This window comes from Nipponia nippon, unplaced genomic scaffold (assembly GCF_047370975.1).
Source record: "Nipponia nippon isolate SJK-2023a ecotype South Korea unplaced genomic scaffold, ASM4737097v1 scaffold_7, whole genome shotgun sequence".
Taxonomy (NCBI): domain Eukaryota; kingdom Metazoa; phylum Chordata; class Aves; order Pelecaniformes; family Threskiornithidae; genus Nipponia; species Nipponia nippon.
This window is the reverse complement of record NW_028262391.1, coordinates 51,853,602-51,871,464: the sequence shown is the minus strand read 5'-3', so window position 1 is coordinate 51,871,464 and position 17,863 is coordinate 51,853,602. Positions and strand designations below refer to the sequence as shown.

General features: G+C 37.4%; 1 protein-coding gene across 7 annotated transcripts in view; it reads right to left on the bottom strand.

Annotated features, from left to right (window-relative positions):
- Positions 1-17,863, bottom strand: part of BANP (BTG3 associated nuclear protein) — a 155,042-nt gene that overhangs the window by 120,829 nt on the left and 16,350 nt on the right. For all 7 annotated transcript variants that reach the window (XM_087739724.1, XM_087739727.1, XM_087739728.1 and 4 more), the window contains 2 exons: positions 17,599-17,693; positions 16,055-16,254 (listed from right to left, as the gene is read on the bottom strand). In XM_087739724.1, the coding sequence (XP_087595850.1) occupies positions 16,055-16,254; positions 17,599-17,693 (295 nt within the window). The remainder of the gene's footprint in view (positions 1-16,054; positions 16,255-17,598; positions 17,694-17,863) is intronic.

The following is a 17,863-nucleotide window of genomic DNA, read 5'->3' as shown; positions in this document are numbered from 1 at the left end:
TTGGGAGGAGCCACTAACTAAACATACCATTTTACTGACACATATTTCCTGGCTATACAGCACAAAGGCAAAACCAGACACCACATACACAAGGGAAACCTCTGTAACAAGCCACAACTACCACCAAATTGTCCATCAATTGCTTTACGTTTGGAAATGAACTGTTATCAAGTTGTAAGGACTCGATCTATAAAGCAGTCTGGAGAGAAAACAGTCACACAGAAAGCACAGTGGTAGAGAACAGCTAAAATAAGCCTTTGGAAACGTTCAACACAGCACAACAAATCCACAACCACCAATTAACCTTTCTCTGTGATTAACCTGCCTGCATAGGAACTCTGCATCTAGTTTGAAAATAACCGAATGAAATTTCTGGTCTGTTACCAGGAATCATTAGCGTTGGATAAAAGATTATTTCTGTGTTCTGTATCTACTGACACAGAGACTCCAGTAAAACTCTCTCAAATTCTTTTGCGGTCTTAAAGGAGAAGGAATTTCTTATGTTTAATGCTTAACTCCTGAAGAACGATGCTTTCAAAAGCAGTCTGCATGAGGAGGATGAGGTAACCTTTCCATTCAAACCGTCATAAACGTTAACCAAGAAACTAAAATTCTGGTACATGTTCTACATGGAACAGGAACGGCTACAGAATTTGCTGACAAATTCTGACAGCGAGGCATCATGAGGCAGAAATTTTTCAGAGCTGATGCTGTGAAACTTGAGCACTTATCTGGAAGAAAAACAGAATAACAATTGGGACCACTACAAAAAGGCACCATTATGCTTGAAGAAGGAGAGTTTCACAGGATTGTCTTAGGCTCCAACTTGTACACAGGAGAAACGGATGCCCACAAGATTCCCTGCAGATACGGGAACGTGCTTCCCATTAACCTTCCTGTGAGATGTTCTATTCTCTGTTCCCAGATTTATTTGTTTATTTTAAAGAGACAACAATAAGAAATCTGCTGAACGTACACAAAATTAAACAAGTAATTCTATGTAAAGTCAAAATATTGGGCCAGCCTGACAAAATCCATCAGAGGAAATCATTAAAACTCGTTACAGCCTAGTGCATCCTCATACTGGATTATCCTAATTTCTTTTTTCAGTCTGTACAGCTCATACTGAAGATGAATCAGCTTTAAGCATTACTTATGTACTAAAATACAGAAAACAAAAATCACAAAGAAAGAGGAAAGCTTCTGATATTCACTCAGATCCCAAATGGAGCAATTCTTTCTGAGTGCTGGCAGTACTATACTCATGGAGAAGATGGAAAGAAAATATTAAGAGGGGTCAGGGGGAGTGCTTCAGAAAGCCAGTGGTGTTGCACAGGCTTCAGTACTTTCCATTTGTGTTCATATATTCCTTTCCCCATAAGAACTCGGAGAGACTGGTTCTGCAATTTGCCTGTTCTTGGACACAACTTAGTAAAAGATTTAAAATGTGTGCAACCTACGGATATATTTTGGGAAATTTTTTTTAAATGCAGCTTACCAAATAATCTGTTAAATAACAGGTGAAAATATTTCTAAAAAATTAAACATACCAGATAATGATTTTCAAGCGCGCATATTTAGCCTCTGCTGTTTTTCTTAAATATAAAAGGATGTTCTATATTTTGCCTAAGAAAATTGCTGCCAAAGGTAATTTTCAGTATGGAAAACGTGTGAGTCATAGATATGATCATTAGTCTTAACCGTTGGTTTTTCATTGCCAATAACCTGTCAATCACACAGAACGCAGCCAATGACATAAAAGAACTTTTGGCAATACCGGGACCATCATTTCCTCCTCTTCCCAGATGAGGTTTTCACTTAGAAAGAGAGAAAAATAAAGCAAAACTAACTGACATTTCTATCTTCCACAAGGTACAAGATCAAAAGCCTTTCTCCGAATGGACGAGAAGTACTTATGGAAAAACTCGGACTGACATTTTCAGACAAGAAGTTATTCTTCTTGTTTTCCTAGACACACTAATACAGACCAGTTAATGGAATATTTATAGCAGTGCTCAACCAGTTAAAGAAAAAAAGAGAGTCCTCTGTTTAGACCATTTCTGAGCCTCCTTTGCACATGTGAACATCTGCAAATAGGTAAATAAGAGCTCGGAGACAGGGCTCAGCTACAAGAGACATTTGGCTAGCCACGGCCACATGAACTGCTGTCTCCTGTCTATATAATAGTTTCTGGTCACTACAACGCCCACGCAGTGCGTGCGGCTTATCTGGAAGGCAGGGCTCCTGAGGATACCATTCTCATCTTCCTCTAGTGTACAAATTAGAAGGAGATGCAGAGAGAGAGGAGATCAGGAAGGCAGGAGTTGGAGTTAATGCTGGCAGACTGCTTGTACTGAAGATCTCCAGCCAAACACAGCCTTAAGGAAAGCAAGTCTGGGAAAGAGACCTGGAACTCCAGTATTTTCCAGTTTACTGTTGGGGACAAACAGGAAGACTTACATGTACAGCTCATGCATGTGTGGGGGCTCTGGCGGAATCTCACAAATAGCCCTACCATGAAGAAAATCTAAACGTTTTTCAAACGATAGAGAAAAATACCATTTTAGAAGTGTGGTGGTTTACTTTTTCTTTCCTTTTCTTATCTTTCACTAACACTTGTGTTCATCTGTAAGAACAGCCACTCTGGATCTTTTCATTGCTATTTAGGAAGATAATGTTAAAATGCTCCTTGCTCTTGACGACTGCCTGCTCTCCTTGCCTTCTGCACATACCGTTAAGATTCCCTATCCAAATAGGAATGAGAAAACTAACTTACGAATTTACACTACGGGTATACATGAACAAAACCACAGATCGGCAAAGCATACACAAAGCTACATTGGATTTATGCCAAAAAAATGAATGCATCTCCTCATCTCCCAGGAGAAAGCAAACTTGCCAACAACCAAACCATTCACCGAGATGAAGACCAGCGGGACACTTGCTGTAGGGCAGGGCGCTGTACGGGCACGTGAATAGTTAAAGTTTTAATGTCCCTAAACCGTGCATTCGCCTAGTCACAGCCAATTGCCAGAAAAGCAGCAGTGTTATCCATCATTTTCAGTAAGAGTTCACTCATCAAAAATTATCTTTGGATTCTTTGCATCTGGAACATCACATAAGAGCAGACATTTTAAAGACAGCACTAATGATTAGGTCCTGTAAACAGACAAGCCAAAGTACACCAGCCGTCACTGGAGAGAGATTCATGGATCTGAAAACTGAGAAAGCTGTAATCAATTTACAATAAAGATAAAGCAAATGCAGCATTTATTAAAACATACTGTTAACAGTTTAAGAACATTTAACATCAAATTTTCAGCTCAAATAAGTAAGAGCCATACATTTTCCAAGTTACAAAATACATCTATCTATACAGAGTTTATTGCACTCAGCCTTACCTACAGAGAGTGCCTCTGAATTGGCTGACAATCAGAAAGACATGAATTACTAGCTTTAAGACCAATTTTATCAACCAGTTTTAAGAGCTGTTACAATCTGTTGTGGATTATTCTGCTCTGAGAAAAGCTAAACACACCTCTACAATCAAGTGTAACCATTCATAAATGATAACAGCCATTTCCGACTAGTTCACCAACTAACCACCAGCCAGATAATGCTACAGGTGACCCAAAGAACCTACCACTTAAAAAGTCAAGCTTGTGACTTCAGGGATTTTACAACACCTGTATGGGTACACAAGCAACTTCATGCCCTGTGGGGTTTTAAAAAAACAAACAAACAACAAACAAACCAAACAAACAAACAAAACACACACAGAAAAAAAAAAAAACCAACCAGAAAACAATTTCTCTTATTTCAAACACAACTGAAACTCCATAAAAATTAAACGCAGAGTGAAACACAGCCTCCAAAGAACCTTTTGGCCTAAGCAGATACACAAAAGCAGCAAAAACCAGTACATGCAGGCCATGTGCAAGTGGCATAACTAGGATTGAAAAATACTATAGCAGAAATGGCATTAATTATTAGTCTTCTACTTTTGATTATGGACAAGAAAAGGACAGGTCATGACTTTATAATTAACAGGTTCCTACAAGCCTCTTTAAAGATAAATGTACTCATAAAAATACAACAGCAAAGATATCTTTTTTTTTTTTCAGACAGTATAGAAAGACATTGACAGTTGTTACCCTTCTTTGAGCCTTAACTTCCTGAACTAGATAAATAATAGTACTGCAGCCTACTGGAGATTGTATTAAACGTGAAATGAGAAAAGCTGATCTGTAAGGGCAGGACAGTCTTTTTCCATAACAAAATATGTAGGCTTGACTGGTCTTCAACACCGTTACTATGAATGAAATCATCTACTGCAGCCTTACAACTAAAACAGACGTTGCTATATGTTTAGAAAACACTGTATGAAACAAAAGAAAAGACTTTGAATCCTTTATTAGGATTAGCTACTTCTAGATTTATTTTCCAAACTTTCTTACAAATTCTAATATCTAACATCAGCATAAGTCTGACTTATGTGGCACTAGAAGTTTGGGGGTGAAGGAAGCAGCATTTAAGCTGGCTTTCAGGACACTCGTTGCAGCAACTGAAGTACAGCATCTGATGGTCACCACATAACAAACTGCAAACAAATACAACATCAGGTTTCTGCAAACAGAACTCAAACACACAGCTCTTACAGAGCCAGTTCGTAAATAACTGCCATCATGTATCTCTGTTTTTCTTGCTTTTCGTAATTACCCAGTTATGTACGCTTGCCATCACACACGCATTTTTATAGAAAGGCCAAGGATGCTGCTACTCTGCGAGCTGGTACTGAATCTTTAATTTCCATATACCCTGGAGGGATGTTAAAGAAACACCACTCTCCGCTTTTTACACTGAATACAATTTTAAAAGTTATTAGGAGCAGATTTCCTGTCTCATACTCCACCCTTCAGTATGGAACAAAGAGATTGAGCTAAAGATATGCAAAAACGTACAGTTCCACAAAAAGGAAAAATTCTGTTTGGAAAGACATTCAGATTCCAAACAGTGTGTTTTTTACGTTTGGAAATGTATCAGTTAAATAGCATCTGCTGCCAAATAAAGCAGATGGAAGACTGGCTCTTTGCCATCTTACCAACCTTGCCGAGACCTTGCTAGATGTTAGGCTGTTTCATCCTTTTGAAGCTCTAAATCCATCTATAGCTCTTTTCCACCTTGCTTAAAGGAAAACTAGGACTCTCCAGAACCACTGTAGGTTATTTCTTTTAAAACTACACTACTATGCGTTATTTTCCTTAAGTAGCAAGAGCAGTTGTTTTTGCAACTTTTAAAAACAGTATTACTGGTACTTTAATCTGGTGCAAACTGGTATGCAAATTATTTTGAAACACAACTTAAATTTCTGTCATTTCCAAAGGAAGATGAAAACTTGCCCCCTTTGATCACAAATGGATTAGCTGCTCTCCTCTTTATTCGTTCATTTTGGTGTACTCACAGAATTAAATACCCCAACTTGCAGGAAAACTTTCCAGGGAGTGCTCTTACTGCTGGATTTTCAAACTCCCAAGCATCCCCAGAGACTGTAACATTAAAAACACGTAAATTCTCAAAGCTCAAATCCAAATGAATATATAAGGCTTTTCTGCCCCCTTCTGTTTATTGGATGCTTGATAAATTACTTCTGAAAATACATAGTATGCAACATATGCTTCCACAATCTGATGCACTGCTTCAAATATATTAAGATTTTTAGAGTTTCACTAAAATATAATCCTAACCTAATTTTCATCCATTTTACAACATTCATGAGGTTAAAAACTGTCCACTTTCATTAAACACAATAATTCTTTTCAATTGTTTATTTGGGCAAAAGGAAAAGCATGAGCCATACGAAGGCATTTGTCCTGAACCGAATTTCAAGTCATGCACCCTTTACATTTATTTCTTGAATGCAACAGCTGGCTATGCTCGCGGAACCATAGCATTGAAGCAAATGTTCTGCTTTCCCCAGAATTCATCTAATCTGACCTTCTGGGATTTGGCAAGGGGGGAGGTTAACCCATATTTTAATACTACTATAATTGATTTTAAATGTTCTTAAGACACTAATTACACTAGTAAACGTCCCCCTAATCCGCGCATAAAGCTCAAAGCCTTTTTGATCCCCACGTACGCGCCTCTCTCTCATTTTCAGATACCCTTACAATTAAAGGATGTCCATTTCTAAAATGTCTTGGCACAAGGCACAAATTCTGTGCGCGTTCAGTTCTCTCATTTCTTAACTTACTATTGTGAATAGCAATATATTGCACCACAAGGGACTTCACACAACTGCATTTCTGGTTTTGGTGTCATAACTTTCACATAAGGTTTCTCTTTACAAAATGAAAATAAAAGGATTCACTATGGTCTCAGACACAGAACAAAGTTCCTGTCTGTTAGCTAAGTGGGAATAAACGAACTGTTTACCCACATGCGGTTCAGAGCAAGCACAAATTACTTCCGATGCTTTAAACCTCCTAATTTACAGGATTTCACATTTGTCATGGGCTAAGAGTAACAACCAGGAAAACTTACTGTACGATTACCTGGCAAACAGTAAAATATTAAGCCTTGTAACACATCTACAAGACTGAAACCTTTGTCTAAAACTTGAAGGAAGTTTATTACCTAAGACTTTATTTTCAGTGGATATTGCTGAAAAATCGTAGCTGGCATTGTATTTAAGATTTCAAAATTTATATCTTTCTAAAAGATTATTTCTAGTGTTTTAAGCCTCACATGCACATTTTAAACACTACCATCGCAATTAAAAAGATCCAGGCCACACATTTTGCATCCATTTCTCAGACATAAGTTATCAGCTGCTACTTGCTCGGCTCTCATTTGAATCACTGGACTATTATAAACGATATCTCCTCAGAAACCATTAAGCTCAGAAAAATAGGACTTGGGAGAATGAATCAACACAGTTCAAATCTTGGTCAGTTTGAAAAGTTTTACAGATTAAGTTCCATCCCATACATGCATGAATTATTGAACTCTCCACAGATGAGATGTTAGTATTAAATTGTTATTTTAATTCCATAAGTGACCTTGCCCTCTCAACCTAAACGCTATCTGGAAGTTATACGTTGTTTCTGAATTTATCAAATCCCAACAACAAATTACTAAACACTTGGCTCCTCAATATCTTAGTGCAACAATAATGGAATGCAAAATTCCAATGAGAACACTTCTGTGCAAGTTTCTTAAATCCAAGATACCATTTCTCCTTAGTCCTGTGTGAATTTTAACTCCCAATAGTGAAGGGAGTAAATGTAAAATCTTCACTTGCTGATGGTCTGTAACAAAAACTCCAGACAGACAACCAACAGGGCAGGCTTAATTTCAAAATATCTAAATCCCCAGCAGAAATGTCCAAAGCAAGAATTACCATTGTTTGCAGCACCGCTCCTGTAGATCTCGCAGGATGCAGCAAATAATGACAAAAATCACAGTCATGAGAGTTCTCCAACTATTTTCAATATAAGGTTGTACTGATCCTAAATATAATGACTCACCTAAGTCCACTTAATTCGTAGCAGGTACTTCTACATGAAATGCATGTTTCAATGCAGGTAAAATAAAAAGATGGAAATTGGTATTCTTACTGCTATGCAGGACCAGAATCAATCTCAAGATGTTGAGGCTGACAAGTTCTTGTGACAAATTAGGAGACTTTGGAAAGCATGGTCGTGTTTTTCAGGGAATGAAAGATGTCAAGTTTTGGGTTTTTTTTTTTTCCCCACACTGCAGCCAAAGAAACTAACACTATGCAGCCCTGGATAAAGAGGGGCTGACATCTAATCAAATAATTCCTTTATTTGATTATTCAGTTTCATAAACTGCATTTTTGAATGCAAGACAGAACCATAATTTTCAGATAAACACGTCTACTACACCTCAAGAAGGTATTTGGGTTTTTCATCTATCCACTTACATATATTTCAGGCCACACAATTCTTCCAGACTAAAATATTACTTATCACTTGCTGGCATTCTAAGGTGATAGCAGCTAACTTCCTTCCTTAAGAAAAACCATACAAAACATACTTCACACATTCAACTTGAAAAGGAAAGTGAATGTGCGTGTGTTTGTACACGAATGCATGTGTAAGAAACCTCTATCACCTGCTTTGCAGTAAGGATTTAAAACAAAAACAAACAATGGGAGACGGTGAAACTGAAAACGGAGGCCCCAGAAGGCACAATAAGTAAAAGCATTGTGGACCAATCGATGCAATTATGAATGGCAGTTCAAATTCTGACTCCCTTCGTCAAACTTCCACTTTACCAGAATTTATCAAATTTTGCTTCTATTTATGTGTTCTTTAAAAAACTTGAGACTCTAAACACAATTTTTAAATTCACAAAAAGGGGTAAAATCCTCTAAAGTCATGAAGTTTTAATTATGATCTTGACATTTTGTTAGTGCTGACTTTGTTCCATAGTTGTGAGTGTACCTGCAATGAACATGGTGAAAACAGATCACAGACGACTCTGCCATTTTCCTTCAACCCCTTCCATGCCCAGACATAAACAGACTGGACTTGCATGAAAGAGCCATTCACATGCGGGCAGCCCAATCATCCTCCATTCTTCATGAAACAAACCCCATTAATTTTAAACAGAACTTTTATTGGCTGAAGCGAGAGACATGACACTTGAACTGGTAATTTAAAATAAATGTTTGCACACAGGACCATTGACTGATGACAGAAAGCGACAGGGAACGGTTGTTAATTTATTGATACCGCAGGGTCCAGTCCAAAACAATGACAACAGTTCATCTGTGTTTTTGTCAGCCACTCCCAGACTTACAGGTTTGCAGCACAGGCGCTGCTGGATGAGGCCCCAGAAAGAGGCTCTAAAAGAAGATACGCTGAAGGATAAATAAACCTGGCTTGCTTATAGAGAGCGACAAGAATTTCTGACAACCTGATGAACTCCAAAGCTTCTCCAAATAAAACCTTCATAATACATTCTGATTAACACCCCAAATCGCTGTGTGTATTTTCAAGACGTTATCTGTAACACTCCACTCGCTCTCACCCCCCAAAACATGGCTTAATTTTACGCTGAGCTGCCTGCTGAGTTGTCTTGAGGACCGAATCTGCTTCCAGGGAAATATTTTTTCAGGCCTAGAGTTCAGTGCATGAGATCAGGCTCACAGCAGGCAGAGTAATGTACCTGCAACTAGAAAATAAACCATATACCATACATCTTTCAGGATACTATATTCCTCAATACAGGCTTTGTTTCAAACTGGTTACTAAAAAAAAAATAAAATAAGAAATCAATCTTCCTGCAAATTGAGGGTCGTCAGACCTGAAGAGGGTGTATTTCCAGGAAGGGACAGGTAGCTCTTAACTTCAGTTAAAGACAGTAACAATCCCGGAGGTTTACAATGTTAATTTATTTATCACTGAATTAAAAAAAAAAAAAAAAAAAAAGATAGCCATAACTTGGATAGCAGTTTATATCACCTAATGACTTATAGTATCGACTGCAGCAAATGTGGGAAAGAGGTGAACTATATACACCAGAGACTCAACAGCCACTATTTCGCGATAAGAACTGAAGAATTACTATTCTTTTTAAAAGCCTGGATTAGCATAGTAGGATAGTTTATTATAATCTACAAAAATCCTTATGATAAAAATGCAACAAAAATGAAAAAGCTATTCAGTAGCTGATAGCATGAAATTAGGTCAGTCGAGGGGTTTGTAACTCACTGAAAAAAAATATATATATAACAAAAATAGAATTCTAGCTATTTTCATTTTTATACCAATACCTTGATTATATTTCTTTAGGTTTGTTTGGGGTTTTTTCCTAAAGGCTTTATGCAGGAGCAACAACAGTTTTGCTAAATCTAGAAGAACGGTCATCCTGCAATTCTTTCCACCACACATCCCACTACTTGACAACTTCATTTCAAATCCTCTCAGTTTTCAATTTTGCATTATTTGACTACAAAACCACATGTAAACAAAGGAACAATCACACACCAGAAATACAGATCTGGAACTGGGAAATCTGGAGCCAAAAGGCTTGCCAAATGGCACAGCGCAGAGCGGATGAACAAATTCTGTTCTTCAAAACCTATTACATACACCCTGTTGATTAAACTTAATGGTAAAACAAACATATTAATGATTTACACCTACAAAAATAAAGCAAATTCGTACATCCCATCTGGTACACAACTGCATCGAGCCTTCTTTTTTGCACATACAAAAACTTGGTTTGTATCTTAAGACAAAAAAAGACAAATGCTGTGTTCTAAAACTAGCTGATTGAACCGACCAGCAGCACAATTAACTGCAGACAAGGCCGCCCGAAGCGCCTCCGCTTTAATCAGCTCATGGCCAACCCACGAACAAGTCTTGTTCAAGGGAACCATATTCGGCCTTTGCACAGTAACTGAGCGCATTGGACTCTGCAATTCCGTTTAACTCTCCAGTTCCCATGAAAGACAAAAATATACGCAATTCTGTCTCTACACTTAGCAATCAGTATCCTTAATCGGTTAGCCACAAATGCATACGGTAAAGAACCAGATGTATGCGGTCTGTATTTCAACTTTACCGTAACAAAAGCTCAAGGAAAATATCTGAACAAAAGAAAAATTCCATTTACCAATGAATTTCCATATTTCATCAGAAACACTTTTATTATTAAGCATGAAGAAAATACCAGGTTTAAATTCGAATCCTTTCCAAAATTAATACATTTTTAAAACTGCTCTCAATTACATCTATTTACCCAACAAAAATTTCCAAAATAACAGAGCAGAATTGTACAACGTCGTGTTTGCAGAAAATACCCATAAAAACAAATGATGGGAGGGTTCTGTGAAACCAAACCCAAATTCCTATGTTATCTGAAGCAATCAACCTTAACCACTTATACTTGGGCTTACCCGCTCAGAAAAAAGATTAATGGAAAGACGCTGACAAAAATAACACTGTTGCTGGACTGAAATCTTTCAGACGAAATATTTTCTTCAAAACATGGATAAAAGATTTTAGTCGCACTGTCACACTGTGTGTTCATCAATTTATAAATCTCAAGACCTGGGCACATGCTAAATTTCAAACTTATCATTTGAGGCTGCCATACTGACAGGCCATCAGGCACTGCACCAGGTCTCCTATCCAAGAAACTTTCAGCAGCTACTGGAATTTTTGACCAGCATGGTACCTCATAAAGAAAAGAAATTAGAGGTTTTTAATGGCCATCCTGCCAGGAAATGTTGCAGACAGAGGAAGAGAGACAATCGCTTCCTGGATGGAAAAGCAGGGCTGTACTAATGCTGCCCAAAGCCGGACACAGCTCAGAACACCAGGACAATACACGTACTCCCATTCACTAATTTATTACATTATTTCGCTACTGTTCTTGGCTCTTTTCAAGCTCCATATAGTTCAACATAACTCTGTGCAATCTAAGGATTTTTGCCATCCATTCTACTAGTTCTGAAACCTTGACAGCCTTTCTTCTGAGAAAGAAATTTAAAAAACTCTATTAACACTATGTCTTTGTAGGTAGTCCTGACAACTACATATTTTTAAGCAACAACCACTAAACATTGAGACAATACTTCCTAAAACTCTTCTTTATTTCTTTTTCCCCCTCAAAGAAAGAGAGATTTAACATTGTGCTGTTTCTCCAATCCCAACTAATACTTTGCACTCTTATGACCAAATCTGACAAAAAGAAAGAGGTCTGAGAGGTATTAAACACCCATTAAAATCTGAGGCTGGGGTAAGGACAAGCCAAAACGCTACACCCCACTAACAGAAAGTCGGAAAGGTCTCAACCCCACAGCAGCTAGCTCTAGCAGTTGCATATGCTACTATCATGGGAACAGCATAGAGGATTTCAAAATCCCACAGCATGGAGCGTCATGGACCCTATGGGAAACAGAAGGCTCGTCCAGTGAAAAGGTAGAGGACATAGGACAAAAGCCTATATGAAACTACGCTTGTTCGGTTCTGCTTTTCATGTGATGATTCATTGAAATACAACAGCTACAGGTCTTCCCATATTGTTTATGGCCTATTCTTGTTTCCCCCAAAACAGCTTACAACTCACAAATTCGGAATGACTTCCTTTCACAAGGGGTATTCACCTGTTAGTTTTTGCTGTAGCTTAAACCTCCTACTTGGAGATCTGAAAGTTAGCCTATTGTTCCTCTGTATCTCAGCTGTTCACACAAATCGTTCCTTACACGGCACCACGTACCCTTTGTTTTCTTCCTTATCTGCACTGCAATTAGCGAGTACATAATGAAGTACTGTAACAGCGGATCTGAGTAAACAATATGAACAAAAGAATGAAGAACACAATCCAGCTTTCATGAAGATGTACTTACGCAAAAAATCAAGAGCAGTAGGCAGTATTGTAATTTCTGAATTCAACATTTCATAGTTTTCCAAGAAACATCAGCAAGCCTTCAAAAATCACATATCCAAAAAAGGTTGTTGGAAGATTTCCATACATATCATTCCTCGTGTGTTTAATAAAGAGACAGAACGCAGAACGAGACTCTAAAGTGCACTGACTTTCTGTCCTGGGAGCTAATAACATGGGGTGGTTCCTGATTTATTGCAAGCCTCCTTGAAAACTTCTCCTTCATTTGCCTAATAAGAATTTTTAAAACTTGGAAACAAGTTTGGCACAAAAAAAAGGCATGAGTTATCCCAATAAATCAACGTGTTCAGTTTACTAGAAAAAACAACTTATCATTGAACGTAAATCTGACAAGCGTTACAAAGTGAGACTCCTGCCTCCCTAATGCAGCTATACGGACAGATGACACTTTATCACTCCATCTTACAAGCAGCCAGTGTACAGTGCTGCACACAGCATAAAATTCCCCGTAGCGCGCAGCTGTGAATTCACCTGGCACGCTGTAACTACACAATTCCACCACAAGATGACAGAGAAGAAAGCTCCTCTGTCCCAGTTGTCCTTGTTTTCATCACATGATGACCCAAGCATATTTCAAACTGACGAGTCTTAGGAAATTAATTTTAAAAGCACAAATAGCACAAAGCAACCAAACTGTGCGAATTTATAATGCACAGTTCATTCACTTTACTGTGCACACTGCCGCAAAACAAATTCTGATCATGTTAAACCTGCACCAAATTAATGCAAGTAACTGAATTACCAGAAAGACTGTAAACAAAATCCACTACAGAGTGGAAGAGAAAAGATCACAAACCCTGAGGTATTTGTTGAAAAAAGAATGAGAGTGTGCTTTACTGGCAGGGTAGCACCATCTGGTTGACAAGCTTTTGCTAACTACGACGTTTTTGTCAGAGTGGCAAACCCGGTACTGTTGTAGTGGCAGGAGGAGGAGGAGGATGTTGAAGAATCTCATTCCGATGCAGAATTTGAAAATCACTAGCCGAAATACTAATTCTCGTTGGCAGCTCTCCACTGCCATCTGCAACGTAAGGGGAAGAGGGAACGATACAGAGAGTTGATACAACAGAACAGTCCATGCAGGCTTTAATTGTAAGTAATCAACAAGCGATTAAGGTTTTCATGAATGAGAGACAGCCAATTCAGTGAAACATTGTATCACTGTGAAACTGAAGTGTAACTAATGCCAAGTTAAACACATACACCCCTAACTATTTTCTTTTGAGTCATATAGGCCACAGACTGCTAAAAGAACAAAAAGCCCTCAGTGCTTTATTGGCAAGATGCATTTGATAATGTGCAACTTCATACCAACACTAACAAATATTTGGGGCAGAGAATCTTAGAGTCTTCAAGACTTCGATCTAAATTATGTTCAGACTGTCAGAGAAGCCGTCGTCATAAACTCGTACGCCCGAAGCAAAAGACTAAACACCAAGCTCACCATTAACACACAAGACAGATCTCCAATGGTTACAGGGATTAAAAAAAAAAAACCACCACCTCAGGTCTGACAAATCCCATAAGAAACTCAAAATAGTACAATTTACAGAGGAAAGCATTCACTGAACATGAATTAATAGATTCCCAAAGGGGCCATGTATTTCTGAAAATGTTTTTGAAGTCTTTTGTGCATAAACCACAGTAAGAAGTTCAAGCTTATGCACAAGAACTTGAAGATCTCTAATATAACAACAAAAAAAAATTAATAACAGATTTAAAGAAGGCTCCTTGAGAAAGAGTTATTGATAAAGAGTATTTAGCAAAAACACTGGTGTAACATTCTAGTTACTTGCTCTATGATCCAAATAGTCACTCCATGTACTTTATTTCTTTTGATATAGAACTTAGCCATAAGTGACCTTTTCAATGTATGACTGGGAAGCCTTCAAAAGCATAGGTAAATGTAGACACAGCACCTATTTCAATGAAAAATTAAATGGAAAAAGGGAAAAGGAGGATATCCAATGGTCAGGATGTTCATCACCAGCACAAGAACAAAGACCAATAAAGGAATTCTGAACTGGAGCCCAAACATTGTATTTGGACATCTAAAAAGGAAAGTTGTTTTGGAGAAGTTCAAGGACATCAACTGTTCCTAACTGGACAGGTAACTGTTAGAGCAAAGGGAGCAGAGTGCGCTCAAACTTACACTGAAAATAAAAAGGACATTTGAACTTTTAAAACAGAGATGATGAAACACATTGGGTTCTGTGTGATTTTAGATTTTTAAATACAAATAAGGCATCTTTTAAAAAGATTAGACTACATTCATATGAAGTAATCACGCTCAACGAACACCTGCGAGGTAACAGGCCGCACTATGCAACATTATGGACAGCTACGTGAGCAGAGTGTATCCCTCTTGCGTAAAAATCTCCAACTCTGAACCCTTATGGTAGTAAGGTTGTACTCCATCCTGCTTCATAAATGCATGAACTGAAAGGTATCGTAATAAAATGTGATTGTGACCTTGAAATAAATTTTTTAACTTAAAATAGCTATTATAAAAATAGTAATACTGAAAGTAAAAAAAAAAAAAAAATACAGCAGGGAGCAAGTAGTGGCCTAATAGAAACCGGGTAACGTTTGGGGTGGGTTTTTTCCCCCCCCTTCCCTCACATGGATGACTCCCACAACATAAAGCAAGGAACTCATTTTTTCCTTAGCGCTATAGAGTAGTGCACCTGAAACACTGCACTGAGTGTAACCTACCAGAAATATATCCAAAATAATTGTCAGATATTGAGAAAGTTCAGAGAGAGTGATGAAAAAGATCAGGAGATAGAAAAACAGACTGACAAAAGATGAATTAAGTTAGTATATCTTGACTAGAACGGTATTGACACGAGAAAGTTGCCTGTACACTTTTGTAATGGAGAATAAAAAGTAATTATTTAGAGAAGTATTGAGTTTTTTCTAGCTAAAAAAACATGAATGAGGAAGGAAAAATTGTTAGACAAAAGAGTCTTTTGATAAGCATATTCCTCTGTCTGGAATCATCACAGTAAAACGACAGGCACATCAAGATTTAGATATTTAAAACCATATTAGGCAACTCGTACATAAAAGTACTGCAGGTCAAACCTGCTCTTTCATCAAAGCGGATTAGATTATTTAACAGATTTTCCGTCTCCAACTTCTATCCCCAAAAAAAGCACAGATATTATTCTAGCAAGAGTCTTTAGAAAACAAGCACATAAACCAAACTCCATTGTATTTCTGGTGAATAAAAGTAAAATGAGAAGCAATTAGAATGACGATGAACTCATTAACTCAAAACAGCCACATAAATAAAAGTAAAGACAGTCTAAAAAACCTGTCTAAAATAGCTGATGAGACTTTTCCAGAGGATGGATGAATCAGTCTGGTTTAAGTCAAAATGAAATGTGGAAATAGTTGCAAACTGTCCGTGGACCAGTGTCTCATTCTAAGTAACATCATGAAACTGGTACAAAAATTACCTTCAAGATAAATTAATTCTACATTCATAAACAGCATACCGAGCTCTTGACAGCTATACAGAAAGCTGCAGAGCTTGATGCCAAAGAAATGGATTTACGTTATTTTAAAAAGCACATTGGTGAGTAATCTGTTCTTTTCTTACCATCGTACTTTATTGCACGTCTGTGTAGCACCAAGAGGAGAACCTGCCACCATGGGGACTTGGATGGGGCTATGCTGTTTGTTCATGACAAGATCCAACTTCTCTTCCAATGATTTACAGGTAGCCTCTAGTGCCAGCAACTTCGCCTCAATGCTATCCAACCGCAGGCATATTGTCTGATTAATGGAATACAGGAATGACTAGAAAGGGGAGAATGCAAAAGAAACTCATTTTAAAGACTTACGCATTTATCTTCAGCAACATACACATAAGGAAGCCGCAGATAAATGTGACTGGAAAACAATTCTAAAGGAACTAGCAGCGTGCCTAGTGACAAAATTCAGCCACGTACAAAACTGATGACATCCAGGAGCATTTTCGCATTCTCAAATTCTTCCAGATCTTTCTTTAGAAGCCAAAAGCATCCGAGCCAAACACATTTTCACCTAAGCACTTTGTTAGTATGATTTCATACACCACAAAGTCATTTAAAATGACATGCCAAAGCCTTTCATTCGATACATGTGAAAACAAAAGGATTGTAAATCTATGAACGCATCCTCCTGGATAAAGTTAAGTAAGATTTTTTTCCTGCACAAACAGATAAATTCAGATGATTACAGCGGAAATTATATCAACACAAATAACCTCAGAGACAATTAATGCTGCTCACTTAAGTTTTCTCCTGAACAGCAAATCAAGACAGGCGAATAAATAAAATCTGTTTTCCTAAGCAATTTTATTCAAAAGAAAGCATATTCTGCTTGGTTTCTCTTGGGAAAAACAGGCCATTAAAGGGTAATGTTACACACGTTCTCCTTTGCAAACAGCAACTATGCCATCTTGTGGCTCTCCATTACAATTTACACACCTAATCAAGCTGGTTTACAGTGCTGCTCCCCCGGTGCTCTGTCAATACAGAACTTCGGTTTCTATGACCATTTCAAAAATACAGAGTTACATACTATTTAACGTGTGTGGCAGTAAAATACTACTCATATACTTATGCTCCAAGACAAAAAAAAAAAAAAAAAAAAAAAGAAAGAACAAACCCTAAAGCACACTAGTGAGAACAGCAGGGGAAGTTCTGCAAGTACAGAAAAGCCTGAGCTACTGAGCCTGAACAAAATATGGCTTAACTACTAGGAGAATGTTGTTAGCTTAAAATAATCATTTAAAACATGCTGAAAAGTATCTACAAATTGTAATAGAAACACATGCTCAAGTTTATCTCTTAGGTCCACTTTAGTCACTTTATCAAAACATGTACCAGTAGTGATGTTTGAGTCAATGGAATTAATTCTGATGACATTTTATATCACATATAAAATTCTTGCTACTGAGTTTACACTGGAAGATTAGCCAATCATCCAGATTTTTAAATTTATGCACAAAAATGAACAAACATTTACAAGAAGGCTATGAATAATTGCAGTATTACGTATAAACAGCTTAATTTACGTTCTTTTATTTTAATGTATTTCCCCAAGAAAGCTCACTTAATCGGTATTACAAATAAAAACAGAAAAAGGCATTATCATAACCTTAATAGAGGGATCCTGGCAGTTAATTTCTATACGCTGACGTTTCAGAGCAGGCTCTACATCATCATCTGTCACTTCATGATTCTCCAACACAACTGTGATGGAAAAGAAGCATTGCCATAGTTTAAAATACAAGAGGACAAGGCTCAAATTAAAAATACATTAAATGGATTAAAAAAAAAAAAAAGTCATTTAATTACCATATTGTATATATTCTTTTACACTTACTTGGGTTTTCTCTTAAATATACGACAATGGTTTACTG